At 41.0% G+C, this 19,241-nt stretch overlaps 1 protein-coding gene across 5 annotated transcripts in view; it reads right to left on the minus strand.

The window, feature by feature from the left end:
• LOC128738173 (protein argonaute-2) overlaps positions 1–19,241 on the minus strand; it is a 119,256-nt gene that overhangs the window by 22,250 nt on the left and 77,765 nt on the right. For 4 of the 5 annotated variants that reach the window (XM_053833090.1, XM_053833088.1, XM_053833089.1 and 1 more), the window contains 3 exons: positions 5,293–5,367; positions 2,746–3,361; positions 2,586–2,680 (listed from right to left, as the gene is read on the minus strand). In XM_053833090.1, coding sequence (XP_053689065.1) covers positions 2,586–2,680; positions 2,746–3,361; positions 5,293–5,367 — 786 coding nt within the window. The remainder of the gene's footprint in view (positions 1–2,585; positions 2,681–2,745; positions 3,362–5,292; positions 5,368–19,241) is intronic. The other variant, XM_053833093.1, reaches the window with a different exon arrangement.

A 19,241-nucleotide genomic window follows, 5' to 3' on the forward strand; every position in this document is an offset into this window, starting at 1 on the left:
GATGGAGTTAACGCGAGTGTCTCGTCTGTTTGTCTGTGGTTCAAGGTTCGTTGGTCAGGTGATTTTCAAGTAGCTTTATGGATATCTTTGCGAGGAAAGAATGTGCTTCTGATCACTAAGCCTCGGTATACTGCAAATTTGATGCATTGCTGGCCATTATCGTTCGTGTCGGTTTACAGACTATGGGGCCCGATCACTGGTCTGGTTACGGGACTGGATGTCCCGTGGCGAGCAGCTGTTGTACGTTGCCTCCAGCTGCGCATAGAACGTTTCCTTCTCGTCGTCGGGTCTACCTTCGTGTGGACAATGCACATTTATGATGGTGTAGTTGAAGAAACCTTTCACTTGGTATTTCTATACAAATTTTGTTGCTACCGGTAATAGATGACGGACCGAAATACTCAAGAATACTTTGTAGGTAGAGCTAATTAGTGCTACGCCACAAACAAGAATCCAGTCTCCAGTCTCGTGAGCATCCAGTGCCCATCAGATCTTGCTCGACCTGTGCTAACCATTTCGGTCGCTGCACCCGCCATCAACGCGTCTTATTGAAAAACAGACAGAAAAGACCATCGTCTTGTCGAAGTCCCCTGCTAGATTCGAATGTGTCTGAGAAATCCTCCCGAAATTCTCAGACAGCATGGCATCCCATCCATCGCAGCAATGATTAATCTGATCAACTTTCCCAAAAAGCGGTTTTCGTCCATAATTTTCCATAGCTCTTGTCGGTGTTTACACTATGGCTTTTAAGTCGATGACTGGGCGATACGCGGAATCAAAACTTGCGACAATTCCGCAAGTTCGGAGGCGGGTAGATTTGATCCACTAAAGGTCGCTCTTCCATGAAACTGGCTTGATGATATTCACCCGTGGCGACACTCGGCATGAAAAAGCACCTTGTAGTCGGCATTCAGGATAATGATCGCACGGTACTTCCCCTAACTCACCTTTGTCACCTTTCTTGTCGATAGAACAGATAACCTCATCCTTCCACTCCGTAGTTGCTTCGTATTCCAAACCATGACCAGCTTATCAGAGCACATTTTGATAAGTTCCGCCTAAATACCGCCTTTTGTAGCTGTCTTATTAATCACAATCTCCTATTTTATGTCCACTAGAGATTCAATTTTACCTCAGATTTCACGTCTAATTTCAAGTCCAATTTAACTCCCTCCTTTTTTAGGCCACTTTCATGTCCAATTTTAACTAATATTTCAAATTCAATTTTAAGTTCAAAACTCTCTTTTGATTATTACATCGACATAAATGAATTTCAAAGAAAGATTTCTTAACGATGACCTAGCTAAATGACGCCAGCAACCAACACAGGCTAAACAGATTTGTCCAAAGGGCATTTGCATGAACATGGAGAGCTGAAGAGTCTCTGACTGTTCGGTCCTTGTGAAAAATTACGTGTATCAATTAATATGTTATCCAAAACATTGTTTATCGCTGGCGACTACTTTTTCGCAACCTTTCTGGCAGCAAATGAAATTCGAGATGGAAAAAAGCTTTCTCCTTCGATCCTAATAAAGAAATAAATCTATTTTTAATACCTTTTCAATGCCAGTGCATGTTTTGAATTTTTCGTCTATCAAGATAAATAATAGTTGATAGATAATGGACCGGTTTCTGCTGATCCCTCTTTGCATCCATACACATCCGATTTTGCCCTCGACGCGTTCCTCTGGTTGTTTGATCGGGCTTATCATATAATTTCTTAAGCAAAATCACCTTTCGATTTATCTTGGCGTGGTACCAAATTTCCTACCGCATTCAAATGCCTGGAAATCATTGGCTGCGCGTCCCGACCGTGAGTTATTCGAAAGCGTTGCATTGCTGAAGGATCTTTTTACTATTTATAGTTGAGGATGTAATAACACCTGAGAACGTACTAGGAATGCGTTAACCAGAAAGACGAAGAGAGACTATGGGGCTCCTCGCATAGGATTCGCGTGAAGGAATATTGCAGAATATTCGCACAGAATGGCTTGCTTATAGAACTGGCAATATTTATATGAAACCCCAAAGTTGGAATCCCCGGGATACCTATAATTCAGAAAAGGAATCACATTTACTATGAAATAGAAATCTTCGGGATTCTGAAAGCAGAAATCCTGGTATTTTAGAAAGCGTCGTTTGTTGAAATTCTCAACTGGTGGTCTCGCTCTGATTCTGCGCCTCGACCAACTTAAGATGGAATTGCTGAACCGAATTCCGATAAGAGGCATTATTTTTTATTTGGCTTTATACTCCGTCTTCATCTGTCTGCCACTGATGATTCAGGCACTGACGCTTAGCATTAGATTAAAGCTGCCAACTTCACTTTCTTATGTGGCGTAATTAGAGATAACACCAAGAATTCATGGTTTACGTTTAAATAATCCACTTTATCTACAGAGCAAGAAGTTTTTCTCTCTAGAATGAATAATCTGTGTATAATTATAGATTGTTTTACAAAATGTACTCAATCAAACCCTGCAAACAGATTGCAGAAAACATTATTTGAATTTAAAAAAATCCTTCCCATTAACCAAACTGCAAAACGGTACGAACAAATCAACAAATATCGTTATTCTACTCACCATCGATGTTCAGCATCATTTTCCACTGTGAAGGACGCACGCTCTGATGAAAACCAAACCACACTTCACGACCGCCTCCCAAGGGATGATAATAGCTAAAACGATAGCAATAACAATTAAAAATGGCAATCGCTATAAACCGAAACCACGCAGAACTCACCCATCCGGTGAACTGAAGAAACTTCTACCAACTGGTGTGTAGGTCATACTCGGCAAATGGCGCATCACCACATCGAGCGCCAGAATGGCATCGTACGGAATCTGCCGTGTGCGACCCTCGAGAGCTTCCTCCAAATTGAACAGTGAAACCTGAGCCACCCACTTGATGGTGACGCGGAAAACGCGATCTTTGCCCTCACCGGGTAGGGTCACTTCCAGCTCCACGCGATCATTCCCGATTGGCAGCGGATCTCGGGTATAGAGATTATTGCGACCGTCGAAGACGGGCTTCAGAGCGCCGAACATCTTGCTGTAAGCGTGAACCATCGTCTCGATGATCTCCCGATTCACCTTCCGAGGGCACTTGTCCGGCTGGATGTTGATATCGTAATGATGAACGAACCCACGGGGCATCGTAATTTGAAAGTGATTGGCACGGAGCACGATCGGTCGACCCTCGCGGCCCAGATTCGGTCGCCTCGGACAGGTGAACACGGGCAGGTCTGGTGGAGCTGGCGGCGTTGCCGGGACCACCCCGAGAGCGCTGGTAGCCACATTCTGCGCACCGGCTGTGGTTGACACTGTAGTGGGGTTCACTGTGGCCCCAGCTGGAGGAGCTGTTGGTGTTTGTTTTTTTTTGTTTTGGTTTGTTGTTGTTTCGAAAGTGTTCCGGGTTTTGAAATTTCATTTTAAATTTTGAACAGAGCCACATTGTAAAATGATGATTTTGTTATTCCATGACAAATAACAAAAGCAACAAAATGATTTTTTTTTTTGGGTTATTCAAATATACGATACCAAAGCAGGAACAATGATCAAGATTGAATGGTGTTGGGAAAGAAACAAAAAGAGATGCATTATATTAAAATTTACTCAAAACACGATACCACGGCAGAGTGGGCTTCTCTGTTGGTGAATAGCTCTCAATCAAGTTGTTAGTTGTTGCTAGTCCTCTTAAAAGCTATTTACAAAAATCCTCGCTATAGCTAGCTCCTGTCGTAAGAGAAATTATTGATAAATAAAAACTCATTCCTACATCTATATGCCTATAAGACATACGATACCTGCTGTTTCTAATCATTTGGTAAATATAAATGAAAATGTTTATATACATGAACGATTAAAATGATAAAAAATAATATGAACTAAACGATTTTTTCGCTATTTACTGCCTTACACATATCGCTGACGTCAGAATGGCTTAGTCTAGAAATTTCTCAAGGTTCTTAAGTGACACAGCACGCATCACCGCTTTGCTGTTATGAATGAATCATCATTATTAATTACATATATGCAATGTCTCTTGATGCTGCTTATAGGAACGTTTAAAGCAAACCTCGGCCTTAGTTAATGGACATGGACGAAAACAATATTTAAAATATTCGAGATTTCCTAATTTCCCAAAAAAAAATGAAGGAAAGTTTCCGATTTCCTCAAACGCCGCTTATTTCAACAATTTATGACTCTTGAACTGTCAATCATAGAAGGAAGTTGAATGATTAATGCATGTTACTTCTATACTAAGCCATTCATTCTGCAGTTTCTGGACAGGCAAAATCAAATTATTCTAAGGAAAATATTAGATAAAAACAACACAACCACCAGCTGTTACTTCTAATCGTAAGTGCAATGATTAAAAAAACAATGTTTAATTATTGTTGTTGTTCTTTGAGGTAGCCAAATTAGTGAACACATAAAATATTATTATTGGTCTATATAATACACAAAACAAATAAGGGCAACAAAAAAAAACAATTAACCGATATTGAATATAGACAAACAAATGATTTTGCACAGACAAAAATAAACCGAGCAATGTGTGTTTGTAGCTTTCGAAAAACAACCTTACAGTATTGCGAAGCAGCAGCAAATATGATTTAGCCACTACTTGCAGTTTGCTGAAGCTTATATTTAACTAGTGATACAACGAAATAAAATAAAATTAACTATGCGACTCTCAATCTCTCCCATAGAATACACACACGCACGATTATACGAGGATCTATGTAATGGAGTGTGAAGCTCTAGTAGTAAAACGTGCTCGTTTGATTGGAAATGACTGGCAGGAAAATGATACTCGAGCTGGTTTTGTATTTCGGAAATTCTATCAATGACCAAATAAACTCTTAGCGACAATGTTGTTTTTCCGGAATGAAACCAAACAATGTCCGAAATCAAACGAAACATGAACTGTTGTGGTCCCTGCTTAACGAGCTAATAAGGCACTCTGTGGTTTTAATGCAGTTTTCGCTTAAAAGTTTAGCTTTTTCGAACAGTAGCATAAATTATTTTCATCATTTCCATCATTCAGCGGGCCCGATTTCGCAGTGGTTTACCAGTGGCTAACCTGAAGACCGCTCGAAATCGGCTACCGTCTCTCTTTCTAGATCCTATCAATTTTGCAACCTAACAATTTTGATTTTCAAACATTCATAAACCAATTGGAACTTTTCTCCTCTCTACTAGGCGCTACTGGCTCACACCGCAATCCAATTTATGAACGTTCGAAAGAGACTAAATTTTCAATTTTCAACAGTTGTCAGTTTACGTGAGAGTGTATCGAAGCTGGTCTGCGACTGAGTCGGACTTGGAGGCCTTGGCGGCGAAGTATTCCATGGTGTTTCTATAAAAGAAAGAAAAAAGAGAGAAAAAAACAATAACAGAAAATCTTTTTCTTTTTAATTTGCGACTTCGTAGGCGAGCGGCTGTTGGTGCTAGGTATTTTCGCAACAATTTCCACCGTCTTTCAACATCCCTTAGAATCCAAAAAACAGTTTACAAACAAAACTAAGCAATTGAAACCAAGCTTGTCACGTAATTCAATTAATACCATCAGATTTAAAACCAAAACGAACTATTTCAAATAAACCAAAAAATACTATATGAAAAAACACACTACACTGTTATTTGAATTGATAGCGGCAATGCAGCTTACAATTGAATATACATTTGCACATGAAAGATGTTTTGTTCGGACAATATTTAATACACGGGAAAAACGTTTTCACAGAGCTGAGGCATTCCACGGAGGTTCGCAAAAATCCTATCCAAAAATTGGTACTGATGAACAGAATATTAGGATATATGGGAAATATGGTTTGTTTGGTCCAAATGGTGTCTTCAACAAATTGTAGATAATAGAATTGCACGACAGCTTACAGCGATCCTATGGATACGCGTAATTCGGTTACGACTTGCTACCTTCTGAAAATCATTTGCATTATGAAAAAAACTTTTTTGTTGAAAAAACATAAAAATAAAAGTAAAAAGTAGAAGAATCTGTATCTCGGAATACAAACACAGGCTTGGCGTAGGACTGGGAATGTAGATACAGTTCCTCCTCTTAATGTTATCGACCTTTTCGCGTGCGTAATAGCGGCTAGTGGGTACAATTTTCGGAAAACGTTAGCATGCCTTTGGCAACTTTATTCTCGTCAGGATGATATTGTTAGGTCGACTGATATGCGGTCAAATAAGCAAAAAATATATCAATCGGTAGACGCTCACCGGCATATGTACAACTTGATAGTTGATACTATGCATTTTAGTTGAATAAAAATTTGTTCATTTTATTTATTTTTTATTTCAGGTTACATTTACATATAATATCCACAGTAAACCAGAAAATGCGAAAACACGAACACAACATTTACGTCACTTTCATCACCTTTTCTTACAAGACATCAGTTCTGAACACATTACAACAGCATATCTATACAATCGTATCGTTCTAAGTGAGGGTATCGTTGTGCATTTTCCCAAACCGGTTTGCTGTTACAACATTGATTCACAAGCGCTTCAGGACACAGGTTCAAGCGGCATAAATTATCTCCGTCCGGTTGAAAGGGGGAAATCACAAAGAAAATAACAAATCAGATGATTGTGCCAGAGTTTTATCATGGAGAGATGAAAAATAAATAAATTAATTAGTTCACTAAGCAGGCCCGTAATTTCATACAAACTACCAAAGATATTCCAACTGAATGCGGAATATATTTAGACCCTTACTGTTCTTCAGACCCCGGTAACTCTTGGGATAGAATCCCAAGTGTAACGACCCTGCCCGGATTTAAGTCCCGGAAGATATTAACCGCGGTAAATTTTCACTTATAGCATTGACCTAATTCGTCATTTTTTCTAAAGTCACCAAAACGTGCATGGTCGCGTTTATTATTCTTTTCGCAACATAGGCAGCGCAAGTCAAGTGTTTTTATTTGTCAATAGCGAGCCACCGCACATTTCCTATGTTTACGTAGAAGTTAGGGCTACACGGAAGGTGTGAATTTGTTTTTGTAAAGAAGTCGTAAGTTGCCGGTCGACCCGTCTGGTCGATCATGTGAATTTTAATAGAAGTTTCTTTCTTTTAGAGTTTGAGGAAGTCCGTGGGGTAGCAAGGGGTAGCATTCATGCTTGTAATCATTCGATTCTTCATGTATACATGCTATATGCATCATATATACATGCTACATGCGTTGTATGTAACATTTATCAAAGTAGTAACATTGCATACGTTCAATTCATTGTACATTTGAAAACAATTTAACAAAATTAAGAACGCAAACTATTGCTTTCCTGCTACCTTACTGAAATTAAAGATTGTTTTTATTACCCATGGTTTCCCACGTTGAAGTGATTTTACCAATTCAATCCTATTTTATCAACAGCACATCTTTTCACTACACTTCTAATAAAACGGCAAGCATGCGTATTCATACAGAGTCGTATTATAACCGAACACTACAGCTGTGGCACTTTTTTCCAACACATATATCAAGTTCGCCGAGGTTTAAACGTCTTGCAGTAAAGAATTTGCGATCTGTTGGGACAACGAACTTGTGTCATTTTTTCTGGCACACTTCACTAACACAGACATCAAATTGGACTAGGTTTAATCGCGTTCGTAAGAAATCTGTTGGCACGAGGGGGCTTTGTTACTCTCTCTGGCGTACTTCCCAAGCAAGGACATCAAAATGGTCTAGGTTGAACCGGGGTGTTAAGAAATCTTGTTGAAATGAGGAAACTTGGTCACTTGCTTTGGCTTGCTTCCCAAGCACAGATGTCAAATTGGTATAGGGTTTAGATCATCGTAAAGAATCTTCCAACCAAGAATTCTGGTAAAACATAGGTTAATTATTTTCAATTTTTCAATAGTTCAACATCAAGAATCAAGACTTTTCTTCTTTTGGGTCAATTCTTAGTAAGAATATTGAAAATCGATCGGAAAACCGCTGAGCTATTAGCGCTCAAAACCTTTCATTTTTCGTGACGCTCGCATTTAACGATTTTTTGGAATGACACCCTATCTCAAAACTTGCCGTAAGACGTAGTCCTACGTCAAAAAAATCATGTTTCATATAGCGGAACACTATGATAAACTGGTGTAAACTTGGTTTCTTCAATACCACAAATTAATCAGATCTTCACAGTTTGGGAGTTGAGTCAGGGCTCACGATCCTGCCGTCTGTTTATTGCTTAAGTATGTATCTCTTTCCTCGATACTATAACACCGTTATCTGTATCAAGGGTTTTGTCCCATCGAACGTTACAAATATTACGCTTTCGAAAATAGGTTATTTGATGAGGGTGTATGCCAATTAATTACTATCTTTGAAAATTTTAACCAAAAATGTTTTTTCAAGCCGCTTTTTATGCAAAAGAACGTGTCAAACCTATTACGGACTCTTTCTTTTGATCTTACATAATTTACACACTTCCATGTGATTACGGAGATTTCGTCTTCTAGTTAGTAGTATTGATATCAAGGCAACTAAGCAGTGCAGAACAGTCAGTCAATATTCCCTTGAAGGAAATCGCCGATTAAACACGCTTCAGTCACAATGCGCCTTCCTCCTAGCGGTTGTAAATTAATGAGCTTACAACGGCCTCCATGGCTCGGCAGATTACATGGGTCACGTCAGCGTAGAGGCCTGGCAAAGGGTGAACATGTGCATTCCACAACCTCTGTTCACCAACTCCTATCCCTACCTCCACGTGGTACCAGCTGGAGTACGCAACCTCGGTTGTCGTACGCTAACAGGGATCTACTGTACCGAAAAACAAAAAGTTAATGAAAATGGAAGAAAAAATCTACCTGAATTATTAGCAACGACGTTTAGCATGAAAATACGAACACGAATCGGAATCAGCAGTGCAAACTGGCTCAACTTGCAAGGGAAACTGGCCGCCTGAAGCTTGAAATCTTGGGGCTGAGCGAGGTCCGCTGGCCCGGTACTGGTGAACACAAGACATCATTCGGGCAGGTCTTGCTCTACTCTGGCATCCGAGGTGAAAATGCTACTCGAGAAAGCCCAGGGGCACATGCAGCCCTGATGAAGTGAGAACCGATAAACGGAAGAATAATCGTTGCCAGATTCAGAACATGGGTTAGAAACCTTACAGCAATCCAGTGCTATGCGCCAACAGATGCTGCCGACTTGCAGGAGTTTTTACAGCCAGCTAAACAGTGTGGTTGAGAAAATCCCGAAAGGGGGCATCCAAATACACTTGAGCGACTTCAACGCGAAGGTTGGTTCAAGCAACGCAGACCTTGAACGCATCATGGGACGCCATGACCTAGGAGAGATGAGCGTAAACGGGGAACTGTTTACAGAATTCTGTAGCAATAACAACATGATCATTGGTGGATCGCTCTTTTCCCATAGCCCAGTACATAAAGTCACGTAGGTTTCCCACGACGGCCGAACAGAAAACCAAATCGACATCCGCATCAGCCGAAAATGGCGAAGGAGCCATCAAGATGTACGCAACAAACGCAGCGCTGATATTGCATCCGACCACTTGATCTTGTTATCGCTGAGATACGTTTGAGCGTCGCACGAGTCCAATGTCGGGAGTAGAAAGTTGGGTGCCGTTACGACGTTCGCGGATTGGAGAATCTTGAGATGAAAAGGGTTTTTGTCAAACAACCTGTATCCCGAGCCTCGGAGTGGAACCGTCGAAAAGCAATGGACCGGCATCAAGAATTCCTTTACCACGACTAGTGACGAAACTCTCGGCAAAACGCGCAGCGGGCGGAGGGAGTGGATATCGGATAAAACTTGTAAGAAGACCGACGAGTGGAGAGAGGCGAAAGCCTGCATTGAGCGAGCGCGAACTAGATCGGCTAAGACAGCTGCCCGTCAACGATACGTTGATCTTGAGAGGGCTGTTAAAAGAGTTTGTAGGCGAGACAAGAGAGCCTGGACTAGCTCCCTAGCCGAACAAGGGGAAACCGCCGCCGCCAATGGTGATATTCGTTATTTCTCGTCGCCTTAGTGGTGCCAGGATCAATACAAAGATGCCGCTAAAGGACAGAGCTGGTCAGCTACTGACTGACCGTACAGAACGGCTTAAGCGATGGACTGAACATTTTGAACGACTCTTCCGAGTTTCAGATGTCAGAGACCAACAAAACCAACAGCGTATGACGCCTACAATTCATCGAATTAATCGTGTCAACTCGGAGGCGCCATCGCTGGATGAAATTGTAGCATCCATCAAGAGTATGAAATCCAATAGAGCACCAGACTACAATTCAGCCGAGATACTCAAAGCTGACCCATATTTGTCAGCCTAGATGATGCATTAGCTTTTCAGCAATGTATGGGAACATCTAGGTCGCACTTAGGCGTAGAGGAGTTCCAGATAAGCTAGTCCATCTCAAGGTCCCAAGATCTGCGAACATTTGGCGCTCAAAGCAGATCACTTTACATGCGAAAACTCGAATTTTCAATTCAATTCAAAAACTGCAGGTATTAAGTAAGTAAGTAAGTAAGTGGAAGAGAATCGGTCACACTTGAGGAAAGGAGCGAACGAGATCTGCAGAGAAGCACTCTGATTTTATAACGGTAGTTTTTACGATTTACGGAGAGAACGGTAGGAGTCTTTTCAAAATAAATTGTAAAAACTACCGTTATAAAAACTTATTTGATGTATATTTCAGTGGGTGCAGTGGTGCAGAAACTAGTACAGGGTCAAAAAACTAGATCCCTTACCGTATTAATTATTGTTGGTCAATAGCAAAAAATTAAATTTTATGCATATGCATATTTCGAGATAATAAAATTAGTTTTTTTTTATTTTTTTTTTTTTTGTTTTCCCTATTATCTATAACTTTGCCGAAGACACTGTTTCGATCAAGCAAACCACATTTCCTATGTAAAGTATTTTATTCATTAGTACCAGTTTTGGATGCTTTTTGAAAGCGCATTCAAGATCTTATAAAAATAATTCTTATCCTAAAATGACAGATTTTTAAAATAGAACATCTAGAAAAAGTTTCAAGTAAATCGGAATGGACAAGTCAACAAAACGTTTAGTTTTCATCATTTGCCATGGAATGCCTTAGTTACGAAAAAAAATCAAATTAACCTATTCATCGGTACATCGGATGAAATTTTCCAAACGATTAAGAAAGCTCATGCAAAATCACACACAGTACCTATCTATATGTCGAAAAGAAAAAGTATCACCAGTTTGATAACAAAACTCTCAAAAACATCACTCAGTTGAAGGAAAAATTTTGGTCACGCTTATAAAATAATATCAAAAAACCAAACCACAATCACAACACAACCGAAGAAGAATGGGAAAATATAAACATTTGCTCCGCCGTCGCGCGACGACGGCGAGAGGAGAAAGAGTCGATGACCTAAAAATAAAATAACACACACAACACAGCTGGTGACGCCGAAAAATGAACGTGCCTTCAAAGGCTAGCTAGCTAACTGGCTAGGTACGACGGAGATGGTGGCGCCATCAAACCGGGAGCTGATTCGGAGAGAAAATATGACGCTGAAAAACTGTCTCAAGGATACGAGCAGTAGACTATTACTCGGTCACAACTGCCACCTTGTATTAGGATCAGACAGAGCCAGAGCCAGAGCCAGTAAGCGAGTGTGGTGCCGTGTCGTGGTCGTTTACTCGGGAAGGGGGAAAGAAAAATTAGAAGGGGACACGGGCGACGCGTACCAGATCCAAAAGCGGGTGGAATTCTTATGGAATAGCGCGCAGTAGCGAATTGTGAAGAATGGAGTTCAAATGAGGCCACACCAACAACTATGGTGGTGGCGTGGTGTGATATTTTGCGCTTCGCTGCCCGAGCAAGTCGAACTGCACTGCAACAGCAGGTTGGAGTCTTGTGTGAATTGAATAAACTGTCCATCTACATTTATATGTTTTTGTATGCTAGCTAGACTATGCGAGGAAAGCTTCTTTGTTATCTGTTGACTTGATTTGCGGTTTGCCGTTTGCTCGCGGGTATCGTTTAAGTTTGCACTGACTTGTGCTGACCAAATTACAGTGGCAATTTCAAAATAATTCAGTTTAAAAACTTTCAACTAACTGTTAAGGGTATTTTCAATTGAGTTTTTTAACTGATATACCAACATAACTCAACGGGTAACGCATTGCCAACGATACTTTGCTTAATTATCTTTATTTTAAACAGAATATTTATATTAATTGCAACTATAATTGTTAAACTTCGACACAAAAAATCACGATAGCCTTTAATTTTTTAACTTGGTTTTTCTGGTTACCAAATGACTCATACCAAACGCCATACAAAGTTATATTGTTTAAATTCAAAGTCCAGAGTTGCTACTCAATTCAAAAAACGGCATCAGTATCATGCTAACCCAGGTAAGACGTAGTCCTACGTCAATAAAAATAATACCATTCAAAATCATTTTCGTCATTAAGAACATGTTTGCGAAAGGTGATTGATGTTTAAGCATATCTTTGGAATATATGGAATATATTTTGCCAAAATCGGTCTGTGCCGAAATCGAAAATCCGCATATCCTTCAGCAATGCTTTTGTTGATGCGTGCCTTACTTCTTGCTGTGTGTCTGATCCACAACAGAACTTTTTCAAGCTTCTGGTCTACTGTCAGAGCGTGCGTGGACTGCAAGGAGACTTTAAACACAACCGTCTTAAAAGAAAACTGAAGATTCACTTACTTCAGCTCTTCGAAAGCGGAGTATTGATTGCCTTCTCTAACAACCTGAGTTGCCCCATCGACACTTCTCCGATATCTAAAACACTGAATCAAAGTCATCAAGTTCAATCCCTCTTAGACCATGTGTGATTTTTTCTTTCATTCAATCGTAAGGATGACGTAACGAGTAAGAACTGTCTGACTGACTGATGAGGTTTGTTATTTGTGATTATCAAAATCATCAAGTCTTCAGCAAAGCTTACAGATTGACCTAATTTGTTTAAAATCATATTTGTTATTTATAAAAATTCATTCGAAACAATATTGTCTTGATGAACACTAATATAGACTAACTAAGAGTTACATATTGTTACCGATACTTTTACACAAAACTACACTTGAACAGCAAACAGTTATCGTCTCTGCAGGGGTAGTCTTTCAAAAGTGGCTATGGTGATGTCAAAAGCGAACAGCTCGTACACGGTGTTGAACTGAGCTGCCATATATCTTATCGGGCTAAACCGACCGTAATTAACTCTCCGAGCGTCAAGATCAAGGAAATTCCTGGTACGAAGAGCCCTTTCCGGAGCGTATAGATTCAGCTGTTCCAGGATAGGCGGACAGTCAATATGCCCGAGCAGGAACTCTGCAACAAACACAACTTGAGCAGTCGTACGCCTCTTTTCGAGGGTTTCAAGTCCTAGCAATTTGTACCGGTTGTCATATGGAGGCAAGTCCAGCGGGTTGCTCCACGGTAGCATCCGAAGAGCATAACGGACGAACTTTTTACCTTTGTTATACTATAACAAAGGTTTTTTGTATTGCTTCAATCTTCGCAATCCAGCTAGCTTGAAACGGGCACCAGTCTATTGAGGAGTAATGATCGTACCAATGCGCAGTATAGCGAGCGAAGACAAAACGGATCGCGGAGCTCGTTAGCTATTTTAAAGATGAAACCGAGTTGCCTGTTAGCTTTTGAGATGATCTCTTCAAAGTGCAAACGAAAGGTGATAGCAGTCAAGATTCACTCCCAGGTCACGAATATGATTAACCCGTTGCAGCGCATGACCCAGAATAGAGTAATTAAAGGTAATCGGGTTCAGTTTGCGGTAAAACGAGATAACACTGCATTTGGGTACACTGATTGTTAACAAATTATTCGTACACCACGCCTCAAATAGTCAACCAACTGCTGCAATCTCAAACAGTCAAGTGTGATTTTTATTGGCAGGTATATCTTAACATCGTCCGCGTAAAACAGACGACATCCAGCAGGCAGCAGTATAGAGAGCTCGTTGATGAATAATGTGAAAAGCAAAGGGCCCAAGTTGCTTCCTTGTGGAACCCCTGATAGATTACAAAACAGTTCCGATTCTACCGGACCGATTTTAACGCATAAACTACGGTCAGTGAGGTAAGACCTCATCCATCTGATAAAAGCGACAGAAATTCCAAGTTTCTCCATACAATTTAACAATATCGCGTGATCAACACGACCGAAGGCAGCTTTTAAGTCTGTATATATAACATCCACTTGCGCATTTTCCTCCATGACGTTTTCGGCAGAACGAGACAAACTGCTTTAGATTAGTGGCGACTGATCTTCTAGGGAAAAATCCATGCTGATCAACGGATAAGTACTGCGAACTGCACATAAAAAGTGCATCGTGGACTATGATTTCCAACACTTTCGAGCAGGCACAAAATGATAGTTTTCCACGTTCCTCTTATCTCCTTTTTTTGTGCACGGGAAACATGATGGATTTTTTTCCATGATTCAGGAAATACATTCTGCTGGAGAAGTTTCATATAAAAACACCAGTGGGCGAACAATAGTTGCAACACATTTCTACAGAACACAAGAAGGAATTCCGTCAGATCCAGCAGTGAACGAATATTTGAGCTTTTTGATCGCGGTTTCAACGAGTTGATCGTTTATATAGAATATATTGAAGTTGATCGCATCACATGGAGTATCTCTGATTTCAGATGCAGTCTGCATTTCCGAAGCAACAGAAGTGTTAAAAGAATTCTTGAAGTGAGTGACAAAGAGCCCGCATTTTTCCACGGCAGTGTTCGCACAGACGGTACCCAGAAACATGTTTACAGGCAGTCCTACCTCGTTTTTCCTAGAATTCACAAATGACCAGAATGATCTAGGATTCCTGCGCAAGTTGGATTGCATTCGTAAAGTGTACCTTTTGTACAAAAGTAGATTATAAGCTCTGTAATTGTTGCTGGCTATGTTAAACTGTCGCTTAGAGAATGGACATCGGAGCTTACTGTACTTTCGTAGAGCGGAAGATCTAGGGCGCTTCAAAAATCGCAAATGAGCATCGCCCCACGCTGGTTTACGAGGTGGTCTACGAGTGGGAACACAATCGGAGATCAGGTGTTTCATGGTTTGGGTGAAGTGACAAAAAGCGTTGTTAACATTCGCAAAACGGTCGAAGCAACTCCAATCGACTCGACTGATTCTTTCGGTTAAGGCAGAAAAATTTGCTCTTCGAAAATCTAAGTCACTTGCGTCGACAATATCTTCAAATTCAAAGGAGGCTGCCAGGTCCACTATCACTTCAACAGCGGGATGATCAGCGTTAATCAACACGTCAAATTGCATCACGGAAGAAACGCTGTAGGAAATTACCCATTGGGTATTTTCTCTTGAAAATTTGAGTAGAAGTAGTTTAGAATGTATTGTTTACACTGTATTTTTATCGCGGTGTTTTTCGAAAATTGGAAAAAATGGCGTCACCCGAAAAGCAATGCCGCGAATTTATTTTGCGCATCAAGCACCTAGAAAATTCTTAACTCTCTCATCATGGATGATGAGACTAACGTCAAGGCGAACTTCCGGCAGCTTCTAGGGCTCCTGTACTTTACCGCCCATCCCAAGTTTGATGTTCCGGAGGAAGTAAGGATACAGATACTTTCAAAGTTTGCCAAGAAATACATGATTTGGCAAGCGATCTGCTCATGTGGCAAATACAGTGCGCCGTTCGAGAATACCGGGACTGTTAACGGGCAGATCAACTTCAAGGAGTGTCTACAGAAGCGTCTGCTTCCTCTGTTGAAGCAACACGAGGGCTAGGCTGGATCTAGCTTCGTGCCACTATTCAAAGGATGTCCTGGAGTGCTACGAAGCCAACGGGTTTTCTTTCGTACCCACCCCAAGGACATGACATTTGGCAAACATTTGGCGCTCAAACCAGATCACTCTACGTACGAAAACCCGAATCTTTAATTCAAACGTTAAATCCGTACTGCTGTATGCCTGCGAAACGTGGTGCATCTCAGCGGAGACAACGCAAAAACTACAGGTATTCATTAACCGGTGCCTGCGATACATCACTCGCGCCTGGTGGCCTGATAACTGGATATCCAATGAGGAACATCGTCGGTGTCACCAACGGCCGATAGCCACAGAAATTCGTGAACGTAGATCGAAGTGGATCGGACACACCTTGAGGAAAGGAGCGAACGAGGTTTGCAGAGAAGCGCTCGCCTGACATCTACAAGGACAGCGTAGAAGAGGCAGACCCAAAGGCTCATAGAGACGCAGCCTAGCCAACGACATCCGGGCTGTAGACGAGAACCTGTCCTAGTGACAGGTAAAAGCCATGGCGGGTAACCGTCAGCAGTGGAGATCTCTGATTTCATCCCTTTGTTCTGCCGGACCGGCGGACATGGACACATAAGTAAACTACGGAAGCATCCTAAGGAGGAAGCATCTGAGGAAGGCTTCCGTACAGAAGAAGCTGCAGCGAAATGTTGCACAAAACTTTTTGAGTGGAGTTAAGCGTAAGGTGCGAGCATACGATTATGGTATTGAAGTTGAATGAAATAAATATGCCAAAAGGGGGTGGGTTACTATGGGTTTCGATTAGGTAATTTTCTACAGCGTTTCAGCAATTGGATGTGGGACCCTCTTAACCCGCTTTCACGCCAGGACAGTTTTATGACTCTGGACGCCTGAACACTGTGAAATCGAGGATATTGAGCTTGCTGACAGCCAAACAATACAGCAAGATCAGATCAACAGTTGTCACACTTTTTGATTCCTTTCGCTTGATTAGCATAAAAAATGCAACGCTCATAGATAGCATGTATTGTCTTAAAAACGGGCCGAAATACTGCCGAATTTCAACAACTTTCACAGAAGGTCGAAATTATAATTGGCCGAATCACGGAGGGCCGAGTTCTTATTTGCGCGAATCACGAAAGGCCAAACTCCTCCTTTCTCGGAAGGTTTAATATGAAGACGAATTTGCTTGGAATGCCTAAATAGCTATGCAATAAAAAACATGAATTGGCAAGCAGTTAACAAATAACTAATCAAACAGAATACAAAATAAGCAAGACAGCAACTATTTTTATTACAAAAAAAAAAAACAAACATCGAGAACGCCTTTGTTGAGCGCTTAATAAAAGCGCAACTGCGCCAACAAAACTTTTGTTGTTCATTTTATGAGCATTTATACATTTTGAATATATTTCTTAATCTCCGCGAATCTGGAACGTCTTCCTGAAAACCCCTTTAAATTTTCCCCTCTACTGCCTTTTGTTCCACTTGCAACTCTATAACAATCCTGGTGCTGGGAAGGGAAACCGACAATGGTTGTCCATCGTTAGTGCCCTGTCTCTACGCTATTTGTGCCCCGTGGTAGCTTCTCAATAACAGGCGTAAAGTATGACCACAGAGCGAAGTGAAACAATGACCTGTTTCCGTTCCTTCCACTATAGAAAAAGCAAAGCCGTGGGATTAAACGTCCTTTCTAATGCCCTTCTTTATCGACAGACTTCGCAGCCGGCTATTAGAGTACAGGACAATTACGGGGCTAGTGTAAAAATCCCACTTATATACGTGGTGCGAAAGTATTCGAGGAAATCTTCTAGTTCTCTAGGCATTGTCCCTTCTATCGCCTCGTATGCGTCGAGCATCCAACTTTGCGGCAGAAATTACGAAGCCTAGACTTTTTACATTATAAAAGATAAACAAAATTAATTATTAACAAAACAGCAATCGTTTTATCGCCATGAATACCTCTGTGTTGATTGAATAAAATTGCTTCAATCCTCGAATGTTTAGCTGTTTTGTTTTGGGCGAAATCGAAGAAGCACAGGAAGCGAACAAGAATTATTTGAAGTGTCATTAGCAAATGTTTCCTAGATGGTTCAGAACGAAACGGCCGCAGGCCACGAGTGTTCGCCGGTGACCCGTCCTCGAAAACGCCGGCCACTGCGGGCGACAGCCCCCGGAGAAAGCACTTCTATTTAGGCCCAAGCATTTTCCCTACCAGTTTACTAACTAGTAGAGACTATACCTTAGTTAAGTCCAAACGAGCGGTAGCGAGGCCGTGAATATACTCAACCGGATGTGACGTTCGACCATTTGTGTTTCGGCCTATTGTGATTCGGCCATCTGTATTTCGGCCATTTGATATATTATGCCATTTGTTATTTCGACCATTCGAATGTAATCCCAAAAATTTGAGGATTACCAGTTTACCCAGTTGTTGAATGTTGAACATGGGTTGAAAATAAAATAAGATTTAAAACTATTAACAAATTTCGTTGCAGTTTGCAAAAACAATGATGAAATCATTCGTCTAGTTATTTAAGAACACAATTAGTCAGCAATCATGGCATCGAATTGCAAGTTTAGTTTTTTTCCCCCAATACAATATGTTTTATATATTTTCAATGGTTTTATGGATGCGTAGACCAAATTCATTTTCCCGTTCACCTACAAGGGAAAAATTATTTCTGTTACTCGCCAAACACTACTCACAAAGTAGTTATTAAAACATGTTTCTCGGTAAACGCTCTATGAAAGTGAGTCATCTAAAACTCACGGAACGACTTAACCCACTTGGTAGCAGAGGGTAGCCGTAGCAGCAGCAGCAGCAGGTGCATGCACTTTTTAGTTCAGGTCATTTTCTGGCTCTGGTGCTGTTATTCCAGGTTGCAGAGAGCACTCGTTCGTTCACGGAACCTTGCAAATGCCTGACGGAGTCGAGCCGTTGACTCAGTGTAAAACACAGCCCTTGAGCAGGTGTTAGTGCATTGGGGCTATCAGCACACAACCGTAAGGGCAGAAGGGTTGATGATTTCTATTATGGCTGTCAGAAAGTTGGCAAACAATTCACTGCTTCAGCGGGTCCGTCCAAGCACAAAAATTACGATTGTTACTGAAATCCTTTTCCATTAGTACGTATTTAATAAAATCTGCTGCGTTATTCGTCATTAATCGTCGCTGATACGGTTAGAACGATGGTTTTAGTTGGTCAATTTTTCATGGATCATGAACTGAAAGACGAACAGACGCACACACGAGTAATAAAAGTGCAGTCTCACGAACACACGCACACTCTTGCACTCGAAGCACGTTAGTACACAAATTACACGAAAGAAACGGGTGCAAAGAACGTGCAAACATAGCATTTTAGTTTCATCCGGTCCATCTGCTTTTGAACAAAACGACTTCCAGAAGCCACATTCACCAGTTCCAAGGAACTAACAGTCCTTAAAATGCATTTTCATCGCAGATATTTCAC

This window comes from Sabethes cyaneus, chromosome 2 (assembly GCF_943734655.1).
Source record: "Sabethes cyaneus chromosome 2, idSabCyanKW18_F2, whole genome shotgun sequence".
Classification (NCBI taxonomy): domain Eukaryota; kingdom Metazoa; phylum Arthropoda; class Insecta; order Diptera; family Culicidae; genus Sabethes; species Sabethes cyaneus.